The following is a 21,638-nucleotide window of genomic DNA, read 5'->3' as shown; positions in this document are numbered from 1 at the left end:
ACACTTCTAGCAATATTTGTTAGTTCTGTATGTTGTATTAGGGTTAGCATCATCTGAGGTCCTCTGAGGGGTTGGCATCAACTCTTCTCAGGTTTTCTGGATCCAGACTGGAGCTTGTGTAAATCCTAGTTACATCCCGTGGCAAAACAGAGAAACAAATAGAGACATAATTAGCGTAGCTGCTGTTCTAACAAAGAAAAATTAATTACTTTAACCCAAGCCAAAGAATAGTAATGTGCATTTAATCAGATACAACTGCAGTCACAAATTATGACATGCATTATTTGAATGCTTGGCGAAAGATATGTATTTTTAATCTAGATTTAAACCGAGAGAGTGTGTCAAATGAAAGCCTCCTCACTGCCTGCTTCATTCCTGTTATCTGCTGGATTGTTAGTGAGATGTTCAGACTTGGTGCAGATGTATCAAGCAGACTGGAAACCACCACCTCCATCTACCTCTACTAGAGCATCACTGCCAGGGTTTGAGTCAGTCTGTGCCGACCCTGCTGAGGAGTCTGGGTCAGCTGGCAGAGAGAGGCATGCTGGAACAACAAGTGCTGTTTGATGAGAAAAATGTGGATGAAATAATTTCAGACCCAGTTGCCAATCCATTCCTGTGCAGGTTCCTCTCTAAGAGAAGAATCCGTCAGGAGACAATGTTTTGATAGATCTGTCTAATACTCCACTGAAAAGGACAGACTGTTGGGTGCTGAAGTAGTTTACAGTGCTGTGAACACATCAGAGACCTGAAACTCCATGTAACATCTGATAATCTGAAGATGCTCCTGCCTGAACTGGTGTAGTGAGTGAAATTTTGACTTTGTGCCTTTTCTGACAAATGAAATTATACATTATCATGATTATTATTCATGTTTATTGCGGTTAAATTTTAACTGGTTCAAAACTAAAGCAATATCACACAAGCAAGAGGGCTGTACTGAATACTGAAGTACTGAAAGTAGTCATTATCATGTGATAATTGATTTGATATTATGTACTATATAAACAAAATCTAAGCATTGATCAAGAAGTTTATATTGTGTTACTTGCGTTTCAGTGGAAATATGGCCAGTTAGATTGTTTTTATCTGCCATCCAAAAAAGTTACAAACTAGCTGGCTTTTCTTGCTCAATTGTTTCTCAACCTATTCTTCAAAAATGGGAGAAAATGTTAACATTATTATTTTTTTTACATTTTCAAAATAAATAAATAAAATATATATAAAATCTGATATACAGCAATTCTGCAGAACTTTTTGAAGCAAGGCGAGCAGAAGTCCACAAGGTGTGATGAGATTGAAGCTCTGATTAAGAAGGGCTGTAATGAGTCCAGTATAGAAAATCCTCGGGGAAATGTTACCGTCAGCAAGAACCAACCTTTAACACAAAGGATGGAGCACAACTGAAGCCAGACCAGATCACCCAGATTCAACCACAGAAACTCACCCTAGACCTCCGATCAGGTACTATATACTCCTTCAACAACTCCAGGAATGGTTAATTAATAATTTAGGTCATCATTCAGTAAAGCTGTGAAGTAATGGTCTCTCATGCAAGTGGCTGTCTGTGCGGTACGTGTATATATATATATATATATATATATATATATATATATATATATATATATATATATATATATATATATTCATACAATATCATGTTTGTATTATATGTTTAAGTGGTGGGTACAATGATGCATTTTTTTTTCTCTTTCGCGCAGGTCATGTTTTGAAATACGTCCTGTATCTTATTAATGTAAATAAATAAAAATGTATACAAAAATGTGATGATGTCCGACTTGTTTTATGAAGAAGAAAGCCGTACAAAGCATTAGACATATGATATATGACCAGTGTTGGGAAGGTTACTTTGGAAATGTAATAAGTTACAGATTACAAGTTACCCTATTTAAAATGTAATAGTAGTGTAACTTTTTTAATTACTTTAATAAAGTAATGTAACTAATTACTTTTGAGTACATTTTGATTACTTTTATAAATTTCTAATGAATGTTAATTTGCAACTGTTAATCATCTTGAACCATTTTACTCCATGCAGGTTTAACCTTACAGTAGTGCTCAATACTGTCAGACTTTCATCATTCTTCATTACCTGAATTGAGATGATCACATTTGAACACATCCACCACACAATCAGACTTTAGTACTGCTTTTTACTTAGAGATTGATCTGAAGTTCAAAGCAGATTTAAAATCAAAAGAAATAGTTTATAGATACTGTTTTTGAAACCAAATCTTTGCATAACTACAGGCATCTAACTGCATTTAACAATGGTTTGGGGAAAAATAGTTAATAAAAAAATAAAAGCATATACATCAACTCAAATACGGTTATCTAATAAGCATGTGTCCTATTTTGTGTACTACTCCTGAAACATTGGTGTCTTTTTGAAACACTGCTGTCTCTTTGTATATGATATGATGATAGTTTCTCAAAATAAGTAAAAAATGCTCATGAAGTGACTGTTCTAGAGATTAATTTCCATGAGGGGCGGACTGGGAAAAAAAATAGGCTGGGAAATCTCCCACTCATACACCCACAACCCATTCTGAAACATGGACAACCCTATTATTATTTTTTTGGACCTGACATGAAAAAGATTTGAATCCTTAGGTTGGGGGACTTGCAACGTAGTTAAGAGTTCTCTCCTGAACTGCACATTCACTTCCATGATCCATCCATCTCTCTCATGACTTTAATACTGAAGATTTTTATTTGACTTTTACCATGTTTTGTAAGTGCAATTTTGTTTTTTTGGCAAATGAATTACCACTTGTATTTATTTTTACTACAAATTCCATAGTTAAACCACGGTTAGTGCCATACCATAGGCTACATTAATTTTCCTAAGGGTTGTGTTTTTGTATCCACTAGCTCCCCCTAAACCTATGATAAAATATGATGATTTGTCTGCTAACTTACTACTGTAACATTACAAAAGATAATAATGACGTCGTTTATACAGTATTTTGAGTGATTGCGAGCAATGTGCTGCTGCTGCTTGACTAAGTAAACAAAGACAAAACTACATTAGCATATTTACATATGAAACTGACCTGCACCTGAAACCCTGAACAGAAGTGTCGCTTCTCTGCTCCAGCTGTGCGCTTACACAGTTCACTCCGGTCTCTCTCTCTCGCATTGATTACTCGGAGTCTGATCCAAACCGTTCGGCGGAGGCGCGGAGAGCGCGCGAGCCCAACCATTGCCAGTCACGACTAACCGATTCATGATTTATTAGAGATTTAATTATCGAATGGCGGATTCGGAAATAATCGCTTTAGTATATTCGGCCTGCAATTATACAATAACAATATTAAAGTAGAAGGCCAAATCGTCTGCCAGGCCACCGGGAATAGTCCCGGTTCTCACGATGTCCAGTCAGCGCCTGATTTCCACAGACACGCAGAATGTGCAGGATTCATATTCAGTCTTTTTGCGGCTTAATATTTACAGATATCAGTCCATATCGGGTTTTGATTCAAGTGTACTGACCTACTTTTGATTTATTCGTCCAAAATGTGGCATATTGCGTCCGCGTTATAGGCTGAATTACATTTTTATGACTGGATCCTACGAATGTGTTTTCCGCGTCTCGGAGATTATGGGCCATATGTCTTAGTATGTGGATGTGTGTAAATAAGTAAGCTGTATGTGGATGTGTGTAAATATTCAAATGTAATCCTCTTTGTAATCGTTACAATTTTCATAAGTAACTGTAATTTAATTACTCATTTTTTCTTAGTAACTGTAACTGATTACTGTTACATTTTTTTTGTAATTAAATTACGTAACGCCGTTACATGTAACTAGTTACTCCCCAACACTGTATATGACCCACTAATCTGCTTCATATCATCATATAAGTACCATGTTGACAATATGACATGGCCATGACGTGGTTTAATGTACCTAAACAATGATTACCAATTTTCTCTTTCATGTTGCTTTGTTATAACCACTGAAAACGGGGAAAAAAATCTAACCCAAAATCGGGCCTCGCTCTACATTATCCCGCTTATTACATGGCTACCCACCAAATAAATCAATAATTTGATTTAAAAAAGAGTTTATTGATTTAAACACTTATTTGTATTGTATTGTATTGTATTGTATACAATTGTATTGCTTCCGCTAAAGAAAATAGTTCCGTCTCTACGATTAGAATCCTGCCGCGTCCACAGCAACGCTCTGTTTTTCATGGCAACGGTGTTATTATCAAGAAATAACAGACAACACAACTTAAGCACTACAAATTTTATCAAGATTGAAAAAGCAAAAATACGTGTAGCACATGAACACTATTGACTATCACACCATGATCTGAATGCTCTCAATTCACAACAACATGCATCCATCCAATCTACATCAGGCATTTTGACTAAAACTTGATCCATTCCTCATCATCATCATCATCATCATCACAACTATTTCAGAATTCAGCAATAGATTCAAGCAATAATTAAACAAGATACTGACTACTCAACAATCATCTCCCCCAACACTTGCTGTATGAACGCAAACCGTAACTAGCTAATTAAGTTGGTGGCTAAGGAAGTCTAACGTAACATTAATTGCAAGAGAAGAATTAAAACAGCCGATCCCTTGTGTGCAAATGCACAAGACCTAGCCATAATACCAGCAAATCTTAATAAACATAAGTTATCGCGTTTTACCTTTGTGTCAATGGTCTGCAGACCCATGCTGTGTGTACAACAACATCCATTTGTTCTACAGGTTATCACTTTGATATGTTATAGTCCATGGCACTAGGATGCAACCTTGTGATATTGTATGAAGGCTAAATGACTTGCTCGTCTATGATACATTCGCCAGAAATTCTGGCCAATCCCAACAAAGACTAGGTAGCCTCGTTCCCGCTCGTTCACTGTCCATTTCAAACTGTCAACTCATTTGAAAAACATTCTTTAAAAAAAAGAAGCGCGATAGTCATATAGACGGTTTCATCGGGCGCACGCGCCTGGACCTAAGTTAACTTCCGGTCTGTGTTGTGTATATCGGTCTGGCTGCAGTGCCTTCTACAAACGCGGTTAAAGTCAAGGCGATGAGTAGACTGAGGGCTCAGGTGATTGTGCTGCGGGATGTGTTTCCCATACATTTATTTATTTTTGGAAACTCACCACAATTTTAAAACTGATCGATTTTCAAAAAGGCTTCGCTGAATAAACATGAGTAACGTTATGTACTGCACGTTTAATAATAATAATCCCTTACATTTATATGTTTAAATATCAAAACGAGGCACAGGTGTTTTTTATATCGCTGTATTTCTGAAGGAAGACTTGCATGTTATATGCCTGATAAAGCAGCGTGTGTGAGCGTACTTTGTTTACAGCTGTTACTGGGGAAACCTCCATTTCTCGCGCTTTATGTCTATGCTTTAAAACATCTCCTATTGGCAAAGAATGGATTTGCATTCTCATTAAGTCCGCCTGATCCATGCAGCAAACATATTTTGTTTGTTATAAAAAAATATCTACTCTAGAGGGACTTGGCTGTTGTTATTGATTCTATTTGGAAGTCTACCGGAAGTTAAGTTAGGTCCGCAAAAGCGCGCATGCGCAGTAACGTTTGTTTATGTTGTTGCCGTTGAAACCGTCTATAGAGAAAATAATAACAGTGACACGATGACTCCCCCTCCCCCAACCTAGAACGTATCCCAATGTTACAGTTGTTGCAGTTTTAATGAACAGAAAAGCGTGTAGCCATCGCAGCAGCAGAACTCGAGGTTTAAAAACCCTCGAGTTCTTTTACTTTAAAAAAAAAAAAAAAAAAAAAGTGGTGGGTACAAAATGACTCATGACGAAATCTGGAGGGGACGCGTCCCCCCCGTCCCCCCCGAAATCGACGCCTATGATGTTTGTATTGTATTATATATGTTAATCTTCATCTTAATTGTGCAACAGAACCAAATTGGCTGGAGGAATGTGACCCGTCTGCTTGTGTTTTCCACGGATGCTGGATTCCACTTCGCTGGAGACGGAAAACTGGGCGGCATCGTGCTTCCTAATGACGGGAAATGCCATCTGCAGGATAACATGTACACTATGAGCCATTACTATGTAATTGTGTGTAACGTCGTTGAGTCATTACTGGATATAAAAAATATGTGAAAGTGTCTCATTTATTTTCATTCCTTCTAGGACTATCCTTCGATCGCACATCTGGTTCAGAAATTAAGCGAACAACTGTTGTTGTTTTTTTTAAATCTATCTTTCTAACACAATTCCTTCTGGGGGGTATTCCAGAAAGCAGGTTATGTGACATACCCGGGTATGTTTAAGAGTAAGTAAATGGATAACCTGAACTTTCGGATCCAAAAACGGAGGTAACTTTCAGGTTATGTTAGTTGTCATAGCAACTCACTCTCTGAACATAACCTGCTCCAGAGCAGGTTATGTTCCAGGATTAGTTCACTTCAGCGAGCCTTCAGTGGGCGTGACAGATACCGCACAACATTATATAATATTAGAATATGTAATATAGCCTATTATATATATATATATATATATATATATATATATATATATATGTTAATTAGGAAGCGCTAATATAAGTAATAAATAAGGTAATATATTATTCTAATATGATTATTTATTTTATTGGCATATATAAGAGTTATCTGTAAATTATGTATTAAGAGGTATGTATAAATTATAAAACACTATGACAAGGTAATGTTTAACTTATATATATTTATATATTTTATTTATTATATGTTATATCTCACTGCATGGAGTGGCATTTTTCTATAATGTATAAATTCTAAATCAAAATACATATCTGATATGACTTAATGTATAATTAGCATAAAACAAGCAATATAATTCACATTCTCAAGTATTAAAGATTAAATGGAAAAAAATAAAAATGATTGCACAGCCATCAATTAGGTGGCGATATGCTCTAAGCATGTAAACAACTAATTAACAAAAGAAGAAGAAAGAAACAGCATGGCGCGCTTTTTCTTAGCGTCCGTTTCTATAGTGACTCGTCAAATCGTCGCTCTGTTGAGAATGTCTTGAGTCTTAACCAGGAACATACTCTGAGTTGAATTAACTTACTCCCGGACGAGTTTTTGGAACCACATACCTCGAGTAAGCAAGGTTTGGGGTTAATCAACCGAGAGTTCAGGTTTTAGTTCACAGTAAGTTAACCCTGCTTTCTGGAATACCCCCCTGGAATGTTAGTTATTGTTATTATTATTATTATTATATATTGTTATTTATTTCAACCATAATGTGAATTCTTGGGTAAAAAAAATATAGAGATGAACTCATTCGGAGAGTTTCATCAGTGATGATTGTTGATGCTCTGAGAACCAAAGACAAGATTACAGATGAAAAATGTAGTCTTTATTAAAGTTCATGCTGCAGAACCAAAACAGAAGAAAATGAGACTATTGTTGGATATTATTGACTCTCAAGGAACTGCTGTAAAAGCAGTATTCTACAGACTGCTGAAGGAGAATGAGAATTAACTAGTAGATGAACTGGAGTCTGGACCCATAGATCACAGAAATGCTGAGAAAACAGAGGAACTTCAGGCAGTTTGAGACATAATGTAATTAGTGTTATTTATTTCCCAGTGTTACATTTTAAAATAGTTTATAATTACTGTCTGAAAACTGACACAAATAGAGACGGTCCCTAAGTTAAGTTTGAATAAGAAGCTAAGAAATGCGGAAGCTGAATTCAGCCTCCCCTACTTCCTTTTTCTCGAACGAGGCTTTTGTATGTTTTTATAGAATGACAAAAGAAACTGGCAAAAAAATTTGTATTTTTTGTAGCTACTGCAGTATGAACATCGGAACACTATTCATATAGGAATATAGCCACTGTATTTTAAAACGCAGAAGTTACTCCTTCACGATGGCGGATCCTCATAGTGAGTGAACTGTTTATTATTTATTTTTGCCAACTCTGACAATAGTCTTTAGTACAAAAAGTACTGAACCTAATTAGTATAAATCCCGGATTTTTAACCCAGAAATAATTTAAAGAGGTTGCAAGTCGCAGTAGCACGAATTGAATGAATGTGCCCTGCAACATTAATTAAAATGTAATGCTAATTAACAGTGAGTGGTGGTTTTAGCCGTCGAGAGCGTCAAAAATCGCCCTGGCTGCCCTGCTAAAATACTCTAAATGGATAGAATCATGGCGCAAATGAATAACATTTACATAAACAGAACGCTAAACACTCGTATGATCTTGTAGCAGATTAACAGAACAACATCATGTTAAGACATCATCCAAGGGGGGTATTCCAGAAAGCAGGTTATGTGACATACCCGGGTATGTTTAAGAGTAAGTAAATGGATAACCTCAACTTTCGGTTCCAAAAACGGAGGTAACTTTCAGGTTATGTTAGTTGTCATAGCAACTCACTCTCTGAACATAACCTGCTCCAGAGCAGGTTATGATCCACGATTAGTTCACTTCAGCGAGCCTTCAGTGGGCGTGATAGATACCGCACAACATATGTATATATATATATATATATATATATATATATATATATATATATATATATATGTTAATGAGGAAGCGCTAATATAAGTAATAAATAAGGTAATATATTATTCTAATATGATTATTTCTTTTATTGGGGGTATGTATAAGAGGTATGTATAAATTATAAAACACTATGACAAGGTAATGTTTAACTTATATATATTTATATATTTTATTTATTATATGTTATATCTCACTGCATGGAGTGGCATTTTTCTATAATGTCTAAATTCTAAATCAAAATACATATCTGATATGACTTAATGTATAATTAGCATAAAACAAACAATATAATTCACATTCTCAAGTATTAAAGATTAAATGGAAAAAAATAAAAATGATTGCACCGCCATCAATTAGGTGGAGATATGCTCTAAGCATGTAAACAACTAATTAACAAAAGAAGAAGAAAGAAACAGCATGGCGCGTGTTTTCTTAGCGCCCGTTTCTATAGTGACTCGTCGATTCGTCGCTCTGTTGAGAATGTCTTGAGTCTTAACCAGGAACATACTCTGAGTTGAATTAACTTACTCCCGGACGAGTTTTTGGAACCACATACGTCGAGTAAGCAAGGTTTGGGGTTAATCAACCGAGAGTTCAGGTTTTAGTTCACAGTAAGTTAACCCTGCTTTCTGGAATACCCCCCAGGTAGCAAACAGACGTTGGCACAACGTTGGCCCAACGACTGTTGTTGTGTTGGGCCAACGTTGGGTGCTGACGTTGGCCCAACGTAATTTTGTCCGTTGGGCCAACGTTGGGCCAACCATATTATTGGACGGCCAGCAGACCTTCTGCCAACCTAAAAATACCTTACCAACCTTCTGCCAACTTAAAAACCACTAAAACAACATTGGGCCAACGTTGGGCCAACCATGTAATTGGACAGCCAGCAGACCTAACAAATTTAAAAATATAGCCTATTTTAACCATCTGTCAACTTCATTAATAGTAAATCTGCAAACTTATAAATAAATATGCTTTACCTACCTTACACTCAAATTTTAAGATTGTGACATGGCCTATTCATTGTTGAATTGCATTAAGAGATGGCACAACAGACAAACTGAATTGGTTATAAAAATGAATTTATTGGTAACAAAATTAACTTATTGCAGTTTAATGAGAAAATGTGCAGATTCTCTTCCATATTCTGCAGAGTTTTTTGAAGCAAATTAGAGATTGTGTGTGGCTCTGATGATGAAGACGGAGCGGAGGAGAAGTAGCAGCATACTCCTGTAAAAAAACAACATACAAACAACTTTTTAGAACATTTAAGATTTGTCGGTCTATTTTAACTACACAACCCAAAACAGAAAAAAAAAATCCTGCACAAAATTTTCATCATGTTGGGGTAGCAAATTTTTTATACATCTTAATGCAGTGTACGCCTAGTAAAGATGAAATACACCTCTGTTTAGTGGTGGGGTTAGACAGAGGAAGAAAAAACAATCATTGGAAGACTCTTACATTCACTTTCACAGCTGCTGGAATCTGCTTGAGGCTTCTGCTTTTCTGTGTTAAAGAAAAAAATATAGTAATTATCAAAATGTAAATTACTTAAAACTTATATATTAATATATATAATAATTTCTAACATATTTGATCAGGCATAAAAGGGCTTGTGTACCTTTTTCTGTTGCTCTTTTTTTTCTTCCTCCATTTCGGTCTCCACTATACTTCAGCCAGGTTTTTATTTTTTCCTCGGCTTCCACCACTTTTGCTCCTTGTTTTTTGGCTGCATCTGTCAGCATGAAATTAAAGAAAATTGAACAGAGAAAGGGTTAGCAGATAGATCATATCTGAGGTGTATTTTGTAGAGTTCTGTATGATTAATGGATTAATTGGCATTCTTTCATTGACTTGCATTGTATTTTATTCAATGACACATTATGTGAGACTGTAAGGGGTTGTTTCCTCGTTTGCTATTTCAAAGTTATGTTTAAGTTTTGAATGTTTGAATGTTTTTTTTAAAACATATCACCTATAACAACTTTTGCTAGCAAGAGTGTAGAAAATGGGCTCTTCTGTCCTCTCCCTTGCCAATTAAAATTGTTGGCCAACTCATTGGTTATTATTTCCCTCATGATTCTGTGGACAATGTCTTTGGCAGATGTTCCACCCAAGCTGGTAAGATATCTTGTCTATGAAAAAAAATCATGTGTTAAGCAGCAGTAAATCTAGATCTCTCTCTACGTATGTTAGTATTCTTTTAAGTGAAGTAACAGAACATCATTAGAATTTACTAAAGAACGTTGTGTGTCTCTGTTTGACAGCCTATCCTCCAGATCTTTTATGCCTGTCATGCTCCTTAATGGAAACTGAAACTCCTCATTTACAACTTCAGCTGCATTCTCTCTTCGCATAATGGCCTGAAGGAGGAGCGTATTCTGCCTGACTTGACCCTTTATCTCTTCCAGCATCTGGTAGAGCCGGAGTTCTCTTTCTGAATCAGACAAACATACGATGCAACATTATAACTACACAGAATTGAACATATAAAGAGAGAGTCTGCATCTCTTCTTTAGTTGTCTATCATAACATAACTTTTCCAGCCTTTTGTTGAATCTATCCCAGCTTTTTTTTTAGACGTATTGCTGGCATTAAATTCAAAATGTGCTTACAATTCCCATAAAATAGTAAAATTTGACATTTTCAACATTTGATATGTTGTCTATGTGTTTTTTTCAGCTAAATATGATTTTACAAGATTTGGAACTTTGTTTTTATTTTGCATTTTACCTAACGTCCCCAGTTTTTTTTTATTTTTATTGTGGTTGTAAATCAAAGCTCATTGATATTAAGGCTAATTTTTAAAAGCAGGGCTTAAAAGGTTTATCATTTGAAAATAGTACAACTTAGCCAGGTGAAGTTGGTTTTATTCTCATTTTTGGTTACATACATTTTATTTTGTTCCTTGAACAGTTTCTAATCCATGTTAGAGACTAAAAAGGAAATTACTAAAAACTCCTGTAAAAAAAAAAAACCTATTGTAAAAGGTTTGGAATAATTCTACGTACCATCTTTTCTTGGTTCAGGGACTGTCACAGCAGGTGCTGATGGTGCAAATGGTGGTATGACTGGCAAATTCAGTCTTTTGGCTCCATTACTGCAGAAGTTTTTTTTTTTTTGGTCTTTCCATTGTCTCTGCATATGGAACAGTAAGAGACAGAATCCGTACAATGTATAATACATTGCCAAACATCACAACATTTACTTCCGTCCAGAGCTTTATACAACAGGAAAGTGACCAATGCTCAAAAGTTCCTTTCAACATATCGTCCCCTTGGAATTAAATATAGTTTACTACAACTCAATTTTGACAGAAATGTCAGATATAACCTTGTACTGTAATTGCCCAACTATTAGCTGGAGTTTATACATTTATTTTGCTAAATTTCTTCAGGTTAATACACGAGAGCGGTTAATATAGTATTAATGTTTTTTTTTAACTTGCATAAAACACTCTCCTGTGGCTTATACACAGGAAGTTCATTTAATTAATTCTAAGGGGACCATATTCCCAAGTCTTGGATTTAAGGAATCTGTGGTGACCAGCTATGTTGGGAAATGATGCAATAACCACTGTATGTTTTCGTCTGTACCTGTGTGGAGCCAGCTTGTTGAGGCCTGCACTGGAGGTCTTCCTGAGGCTGTATTAGATGTAAATCCATTTACATATTTTGATGATGGTCTGTTGGACACATTAAGAGTAATCAATTTTTTTAAAAGCGCAGTGCATAAAAGTAGTAGGCTATAAAAGGAGAACAGAGAACAGAGGAAACATACACTCTTTTCCGTACACTGTCCTCATCTGTAGACTCCAAACTGTTGCCTTTACAAAACTTCATCAGCTTTCTTCTGGCTTTTTCATAGGAATCTAAACATAGAAACAAACAACATCACTAAGCCTATTATCTGAACATTTGAAAAGAATTGCTTGGCATAACTCACAAGGAGCATCTTTTAATTTTTGAATAGTTATTTCTCTATATTTCTCAGTAATAATTAATAATTAATTCCTTAAAGACTTACCATACTCAGCCACCCATTCAGTTATATATTCGTTCCATTCTTCATCAGGAGTTTCATTTTTTTCAACCGCTTTTCTACATTTTGTACCATTATATGGGGGCCAAAAGGAAATTTTTTTGTCGATGCTCAGCCAGTCACTTGGTATCACCTCTGTCTCATTCTTTTCAGTAAAAACAACTATAGAATACATCTATAAAAAACAAAACAAAAAAAAAAACAATATATCTAGTGTTACAAACTATATACATTTATTGAAGCTCTATTACTTATCCAGTGGAAATCTATCTAAACCAAAATATTTCCTAGTCTTATTGTTACTATTCTTTATGATTGGTAGGTTCTGTACATTTGTCAGATACAGAAGGGGGGGGGGGGGGGGGGGGGGGGGGTTGGGGAAATCAAGCAGTATGCAGCAAAGGATATGCCACAAACCCATCCTTATACTGTACTTCTGTATCTGACAAAACTGCTGAGATGTCACATTGTATGGAAAAGGCCCATTCTTATGTTCCTGGTAAAAACCATCCTTGCACACCCTTATTTTAGTTCTGACACTTGCTTTTTCTGACAATCTCCTGATGATCTGTTGAAGGGGCTGGGTAGGGGTCCTTATCATTTTTTTTAATGTGTAGAGGAAGTTCTCAAATGGGAAAGCTGCGAAATTATGCAGCACACCAAACTGCCTTGCATCATTGGCAAGATGTATCAGCCCATGTATGTTATACACAACGTAATTACCATAAACAGACTGAAAATGCTCGACAAAGGTGATCAGTAACTTTTCAGCAAAATCACAGTACTGGAGTAACAGTGAGGGGCAGCATAATATTCAAATGGCTACATGCAGAAGCATAAAATTGTGGTATAGAACATTCGGCAGATGGTCTTTCAGTGCTACTGGACCAGTGTACAGGAGAAAAGTTCTGAACTCTGTTGCTTTCCACCTATCTACCTCAACAAGGGATCTCCCTTTCCGTGCAAACTCTCTGGGGAGTCTCATGGCAAAGGACATAAGCACTGCAGAAATTTGGCCTATCTGATGAGCACCTAAACGAGATGGAAGTGGTCCCCTCATCCAAAACCCTATCAACTTTCTCACAACCCCAAGAAAAACCAGGTGCATAACATCTAATGGAAATTGGGAGACCATACCAATTCCAACCCTTGTCAACACACTGGTCCCTTTATGGTGAAACTCATCGTCTTTATTAATAAAAGACATATCTGTCCGTAAAGGTGAATCGACTTCAGGAAAAGTCATGCGATTTTCCGCCCATGTTCCCTCCTGTGTGCATTTTTCACAGCCGTGGTATGCATTGTGGGCTTTAATGTTTTTTACGAAAGCCCTCGCACTTGCATCGCAAACAAAATTTGAAATTTTAATGTCTACACATTTGCCAAGTACATCCACACCCTCTAATTTAAGCTTTCCATATTCATTCACAAATGATTCTAGGAACAGATTGACATTCTCTGGTTTTTTAGATCCAAGATATAAAGCGATGACGAATGGTTGCTTTGTTTTGTCTTCCTCTAGCAATCCTAGAATGGGCCAGAACTGCTTATTGCTGCTTTTGAACAAAGGTAGTCCATCAATATTCACTTGTAAATGAATGGCCTTTGGGAGAGGGTCTGTCTGGTTTAACACATGCCTAATGCCTTTCTCAACTCCAAAATAATGCATGGTGCCACCAGCCATCTGCTGGACCTCATAATTAGTTGGAGTGCCTAAAAGAGTGCGGGCATCCTTTGGGAGATATGGATGATATTTTCTCAGGATGCCCAACAGCCCATTTAGATGGCATTGTGGTATTTGGCTGTCTATTGCCCAGTCTCTGAGCTCCTCCCCAAGACACTCTGCAGACTCAACAAATTCGTCATCACTTGAGTCAGTTTCTGTCAGAGCATTTGACCAAAATCCATCAATCACGTTATCGTCAATAGAGCTGAAACAACGAATCGATTTAATCGATTAAAATCGATTATTAAAATAGTTGTCAACTAATTTAGTCATCGATTCGTTGCTAAATAACTTTATTTGCCGTAAGCGGCTCATTTCGTGCATATTTCAAATCTGCGGTGACCAAAGTGTGGCAGTAATGAGCCACCGGAGGTTTTACTCAGCCAGTACAACAGGAGAAGTAGCGAATAGCCAATAGCTGGCCTTGTTTTATGTCACGTGCTTCCCGAGCAGCGTCTCTGCAGCCATAGACTATGTCTGCAGCATTCAGCGTGATGTGGGAGTACTTTACATTGAGCCTTTAAAAAAGAAGAGTAACCTGTAAACTCTGCACTATTGCACTGTTTAAGGGGACGTTCACATATCGCGTCTTTTGCGCGATCAAGTTCGTTATTTCCAACACCGCACCGCATCGAGTTAAAAACATTTAAACTTTTCAGAATGCCGCAACCGCACCGCGGGTCATGTGACAAGAACTAACCAATCAGCTTCATCCTTTCCCGTAACAACGTTAAAAGCTCAGTCAAGATGAAAGGAACAGCTGATCATAGTTGTATATGGATTTCCATTTTGAAATAAATTTAGTAGCAGAGCTACTGCAAGCGATTTTTTTGAGCTACAAATCCATTTATCCTTTGCTGAAATTTCCGCGTCTTCAAGGAGAGAGCAAGGAGGTTGCTTAGCAAAGGCAGACGCCTCAGGGGCGCTTCTGCGCGAGCGCTTTGGAAAGAAGGAGAAAGCGGTGCGCCTAGCGTTTTCCACGCGTTTTAGGCGCGATATGTGAACGGCCCCTAAGACTTTCATTTGTGCAGATTCTCCAGTACAATGTTGTTTGCAAATGTTTAGTCGTAAAAGCTGATAACATTGCTTTTTAACAGTTAACATTTAAAGCTTTACAAACATGTTCTGTGATCAGTTTGTCGTTTACCAGTTCAAAATCCAGTCGTGCAGCCTAATTATGACTGAATGAGAGAGGTAAATGTAGATATTTGAAATGCACTTTTTTTTCTAAGTATTCACTGCTCTTTTTCACACAGCAGGTTTTTTGTGTGTGTCCTATTTTTTTTCTGGACAACCTTCTGATGGATTTTACTTTAAATTGTGAGTTCCATTCAGGTTTCATGCCATTGGCACTTTTTTTGAAGGATTGTTTACAATTTCACAGCAAAAGCTATAAAGCTGTTTCCCAGTAAATAATAAAATACAATGCACTGCAATTTTATTCTGTTTTATCCTTATTCTTCGTGAAAATATTTTCTGAAAGATTCCTTAAGCTTTGTTCGGGATGTTAAACTACTTTAGGAGCTCTAAGGACTGCCATGGTGAAAACATTATTTGAAATCTCCTTGTGAAATTTGCTAGAGTATGGGTCAGTGTTCTGATTGCAGAAGAGTTCAACAAAAGAATTACTAACACAATAAAACAACTCCAGGTATATTTTTGATGAGGATATGACAGTGCAAAATGGTTAAAATCTCTTAAATCTATGCTGAATGATAAAGACCATTTATTAATAATTTACTTGGGGAAAAAATGGAAAAAACTAAAATATAAGTACATAAACCGATTAATCGTAAAAATAATCGACAGATTAATCGATTATCAAAATAATCGTTAGTTGCAGCCCTAATCGTCAACATTAAACTCAGTCTCTAACTCGTCTGATTCATAGGACACAGGCCAATCAGATGCAGCATCTGACCACACATCATCAGCAGGGGCGTTTTTTAACAGGCATATGTTTACGTCGGCTGCGTCAGATTCAGCATTGACATAAACCTCACTAAGAATATTGTAAGCCCTCCGCTTTGCCTGACGTTTAAGTGTTCTGTCTGAATAAATGTTGTTTGCAGACATAGTATGCTGCCAAACAAATAATTTACGTTAATTACAGTTACTACAGCTGATTTCGCGTCTGTTTAATCTAGATTACGAAAGCTACAATTATAAGGCTACATTTACATCAGATTGCTAAAGTGAAGCCATAACAATGCCTCACTATATAATAGACTGATTATATATTAAAACAATATATTGAATCGACCAGATTACCTTGGACTGGCTGAGTTAACGGTTGAAGTGAAATCTAGAAGAAGGCCAACGGTTAGAAGATAACGGAAAATAACGGTAATTCTAAATCACGCGCTCACTGTTCTCGTGGAAGAATGAGCTCGCACTCAGCTCTTCTAACTTGAGAGTGCGCGCGCGGCCGGAGCGCTCTCTGCTGCGCTAGTCAAGCGCACTAGCGCAACATCTGTCCCTCACCGAGATGTAGAGGGTATCGATTTTTACTGTTTTTATTTTATGTAACCGTCTCTTGTAATACGATGTCCTGTCATTTCTTTGTCGTCTTTAATAAATACATTGTTCTGATTTCACACATTTGAGGCATTGTATTGCTTGGAAACAACGTCATAAAAAGGAGCCAGACACTCTTTTCCCCATGTTTACTGGGAAGAATAAACATGAAATGATGTATATTTTTGAGAGAAGTGGGGGCCCTTGCAGCTGACCATATCAACGTTGGCCCAACGTTGTATTTCTGTCCGATAGGTTGGGCCAACGTTACCAACCCATATAGACGTTGGCCCAACGTCTGTTTGCTACCTGGGATGACACTGATTGACATCTTTATAAAGAAGGGTCTGGCTGCAGACTTGCACTTGCATTCTCAGTACCCAGCAAACATTTGGACGTCTTTTGACCGTTGAAAAGACGTTCGTCCGACACGTCGCGTCATGGTTGAAAAATAGTTCCTAAATCAAAGTTGAACCGACGTCTTTGACGTGAACTGCACGTCTTTTCTGCACGTCTCCTGGACGTCTAAATGCGTCGTCTTCTGGACGTCCAAATGCATCGATTTCTGGACGTCGTTGTCTTCTGGATTTTTAAATGCGTTGCTGCATAGTGGTCTATATAACCTGCATCAAAATGAGGTTTGCAATGATGCGCCCGAAGGCACGGGTTGAAGACCCAGTCAGTGACGTAACGATATGCTAATTTGTTTAAATTCATACCGACGTCATCACATCACAAAAATGTACTTTTTTTTTTTTACATTGAAACTTGAAAAAAAAAAAATAGACCGACCTACCGACCCTTTTTTTAAAAACTCTTATCTTCTTATCTTCACGCTCATATGCAGACTTACAATTGTAATAATCACATTATTTAACTAAAACAAATCATACTGGTGGATTCACTCTAATATCGCGTCTTTCCTGAGACCGCGGTCTCCATCATTAGCATGAAATGCATAACTAGCACACGAGACACACAGACGTAACTCGAAGCCAACTTTTACACAACTCATTAAACAATTTAAACTCTCATTTACATTCGTCATAACTCTCTGACATGTCAAGAACATATTATTATAACATTAATGTGTACCATACCTGATGAGGGGAGATAAAAGTATAAATAATACACAGGACATGGAGCCGCTGCATCATCTGAGTCTGTGTATTGTTTGAGCAGCGCACGCGACCCCTCCCCATACAGGCGAACACTCCTAAAGGGAAAACAATCAAACACCGATCGATTGAGCAGGGAACATCAGTCGTCAATGTAATAAACAGTGTAAAATACATTTTAGAAAGACATTCTCTCATCTTGACACACATAACATTTCACCTATTATTTACTAATATATTTTATATTTTGTGACCACCACACAAGTGTTGTGAAGTATTTGCAGCGTGTTTCGCTATATGCATGTGTTGTGATGACTTGCAGCGCGTTTCGTTATATGCATGTGTTGTGATGATTTGCAACACTTGTGTTGTAAAACTGATGAAGGTGTTTGATGTTTTTCAATTTGCATGTGTTTTCTTAAGTTGCAGCGTGTTGAGCTGTCTCGGCCACCGTACCAAATGTATTACATGTCATAAAAACGTCTTTTTGGGCAAGAACCAAACATGGGTGGCATGTAGGGTAAATAAATGTTGTTTTTAATGGGACCGAATTTGTATTTAACGAGATTACAATTTAATAATAACGTCAGACATTTATAATTATATTTCCTTTCCACGATTATTCAAACTCAACAGATCTGTGTGTGATTAGTTAAAATACGCAACACTGTAAAAATGCCTAAAATGAAATACAGCGAAACATGATAATTTACGACATTGTTTATTGATATACATGGCGTTATTTTACTGACAAATGTCGAGAGCGCATTATTGTAGCACGAAAGCACATTAAGATGTCCTTTGACAGAGGTCCTTTTGAAGGGCTTGGGCGCCGCGTTGCATTCTGGGATGTGGCGGCCATGTTGATGGCCTCGCGAATGTAAACATACAGCAAGTCGAACGTGAAGAAGCACAGTTGGGAGAAAGAAAAAAGATGTTAAAAACACAAAAAGGTTTTGGGATTTACAGTGATACGCTAAATAGGGATGCCAGGGACCGGTAATCCGGCACTATTAACCGTTTGGATCCATATGAAATTTCCAACAAAGAGTGAAGCACCAACGACGACTTGCTGCCGCATTTTTGCATTATAATGTTAACATTAGATATCTTCGGCTATCTTGTTTGTTTTGTGAGCGCCTACACTTAAGAACAGTTCCGAAGCTAAAAGTCATTGGAGTCTCATGTGTGGTTCACAAACGGATGGGTTTAGGAGCTGCAGATCATAAAGCCGACAAACAGTATACAGTACTCCGGACAAAGGTAAGCTGCGCTCTACCTAGCTGCTAGTTAAGTAGCTAACTGTTAATGCTAACAACCATTCACACATATGTACTTTTAACTATGTGTTTCAAAAGTGTAGTTAGAAGCTGTCAACCCTCCCGTTTTTTCCGGGGTTCAGAATCAGATCAGAATCAGAATCAGAATCAGAAAGAGCTTTATTGCCAAGTATGCTTGCGCATACAAGGAATTTGTTTTAGTGACATAAGCTTCCAGTAAACAGAGACAACAACACACAGACAAAAAAAAAAAAAAAAAAAAAAAAATTTACAGGAGGTTTACAAATTGGCAAATAAATAAGTGTATAAACAATTGTGCTATAAATGATAATGGAATAGGATTGAGTGAGATGCAGGAATGTTCTAGGATGGAGGGGTAACAAATAAATATAAGGATATTGCACATTTTTACATAAGTTTAAGTGGGAAACATTTAACTGTTCATGAGGTAGATTGCCTGGGGGAAGAAACTATTCTTGTGCCTTGCTGTTCTTGTATTTGCGGCTCTGAGGCGCCGGCCAGATGGCAAAAGTTCAAAGATGGGGTGACTTGGATGTGAGGGATCCAGAGTGATTTTCTGAGTCCTTTTCCTCACTCTGGATGTGTACAGTTCTTGGAGGGTGGGCAGGGGAGCACCAATAATCCTTTCAGCAGTCCGAACAGTTCTCTGTAGTCTTCTGATATCTGATTTTGTTGCTGAACCAAACCAGACAGTAATTGAAGTACACAGGACTGACTCAATGACGGCTGAGTAGAACTGTTTCAGCAGCTCCTGTGGCAGGTTAAACTTCCTCAGCTGGCGAAGGAAGTACAACCTTTGTTGGGCTTTTTTCACAATGGAGCCAATGTGATTGTCCCACTTCAGGTCCTGAGAGATGGTGGTTCCCAGGAATCTGAATGACTCCACTGCAGTCACAGTGCTGTTCATGATGGTGAGTGGGGAAAGTGCAGGGGGGTTTCTCCTAAAGTCCACAGTCATCTCCACTGTTTTGAGCGTGTTCAGCTCCAGGTTGTTAAGACTGCACCAGACAGCCAGCTGCTCAACCTCCTGTCTGTAAGCAGACTCGTCACCGTCCTGGATGAGGCCGATGACTGTAGTGTCGTCTGCAAACTTCAGGAGCTTGACAGAGGGGTCTTTAGAGATGCAGTCGTTGGTGTACAGGGAGAAGAGCAGAGGGGAGAGAACACATCCCTGAGGGGCACCAGTGTTGGTGGAGCAGCTGTTTGACATGAATTTCCCCAGTCTCACTAACTGTTGCCTATCTGTCAGAAAGCTGGTGATCCACTGACAGATAGAGCTAGGAACAGAGAGCTGGGTCAGTTTGGTCTGGAGGGTTGTTGGGATGATGGTGTTGAAAGCCGAACTAAAGTCCACAAACAGGATCCTCACATAAGTCCCTGTTTTGTCCAGATGTTGCAGGATGAAGTGCAATGCCATGTTGATTGCATCATCCACGGACCTGTTTGCTCGGTACGCAAACTGCAGGGGGTCCAGTAAGGGTCCAGTGATGTCCTTCAGATAAGCCAGAACCAGTTTTTCAAACGACTTCATGACGACAGACGTTAGAGCCACAGGTCTGTAGTCGTTAAGTCCTGTTATCTTGGGTTTCTTTGGAATGGGGATTATGGTTGAGCGTTTGAAGCAGGAAGGCACTTCACACAACTCCAGAGATCTGTTGAAGATCTGTGAAAAGATGGGGGCCAGCTGGTCAGCACAGGTTTTCAGACAGGCTGGTGTAACGCCATCTGGGCCTGGTGCTTTTCTTCTTTTGTTTTTCTTGAAGACCTGGCGCACATCATCTTCACAGATTTGAAGAGCAGGAGGTATGGAGAGGGGGATTGCAGGAGGTGTTAATGGTTGTGTAGGGAGATGGTCAGAGTGGGTGTTGGGGGTTTCAAATCTACAATAAAACTCATTCAGGTCGTTAGCAAGTCGTTGATTAGCCTCAGTGCAAGGGGATGGTGTCTTGTAGTTTGTGATGGCTCTCAGTCCTCTCCAAACTGAAGTAGAGTCGTTGGAAGTAAACTGGTCTTCCAACTTTTTAGCGTAGGTCTTTTTAGCCGCTCTAATCTCTTTGTTCAGTGTGTTCCTGGCCTGATTGTACAAGACCCTGTCCCCATTTCTGTAGGCATCCTCTTTGGCCTGACGAAGGTGTCTGAGTTTTACTGTAAACCATGGCTTATCATTGTTGAATGTTAAATAAGTCCTGGTAGGAATGCATATATCCTCACAGAAACTAATATAGGATGTTACGGTCTCTGTGAGTTCGTCCAGATCGGTGGTAGCAGCTTCAAAAACGCTCCAGTCTGTGATGTCAAAACAAGATTGTAAATCCTGCTCTGTTTCGCTGGTCCATCTCTTCACAGTCTTTACTACAGGTTTAGCAGATTTAAG

The 21,638-nt window shown here is 37.9% G+C and overlaps 1 protein-coding gene and 1 long non-coding RNA gene across 2 annotated transcripts; one reads left to right on the top strand and one right to left on the bottom strand.

Annotated features, from left to right (window-relative positions):
- The first annotated feature begins 1,545 nt into the window (after nt 1-1,545).
- Nucleotides 1,546-6,228, top strand: LOC132096212 (uncharacterized). The gene is made up of 3 exons (XR_009422558.1): nt 1,546-1,572; nt 5,949-6,104; nt 6,186-6,228. It is a non-coding gene; the product is annotated as an uncharacterized LOC132096212 (long non-coding RNA).
- A 3,395-nt stretch (nt 6,229-9,623) lies between these two features.
- On the bottom strand, nt 9,624-16,712 carry LOC132096202 (uncharacterized). Its single transcript, XM_059501446.1, has 10 exons — nt 16,600-16,712; nt 12,588-12,777; nt 12,342-12,432; nt 12,158-12,246; nt 11,573-11,699; nt 10,799-10,998; nt 10,537-10,696; nt 10,183-10,296; nt 10,023-10,067; nt 9,624-9,788 (listed from the first exon to the last, which is right to left on the bottom strand). Coding segments are annotated over exons 4-10 (717 nt in total). The 5' UTR covers nt 12,227-12,246; nt 12,342-12,432; nt 12,588-12,777; nt 16,600-16,712; the 3' UTR covers nt 9,624-9,786.
- Between the last annotated feature and the right edge of the window lie 4,926 nt (nt 16,713-21,638).

The sequence above is a fragment of the Carassius carassius genome, chromosome 20 (genome assembly GCF_963082965.1).
Source record: "Carassius carassius chromosome 20, fCarCar2.1, whole genome shotgun sequence".
NCBI classification, from domain to species: Eukaryota; Metazoa; Chordata; class Actinopteri; order Cypriniformes; family Cyprinidae; genus Carassius; species Carassius carassius.
The sequence above is the reverse complement of the archived record's forward strand: the minus strand, read 5'-3'. Positions and strand labels throughout refer to the sequence as shown.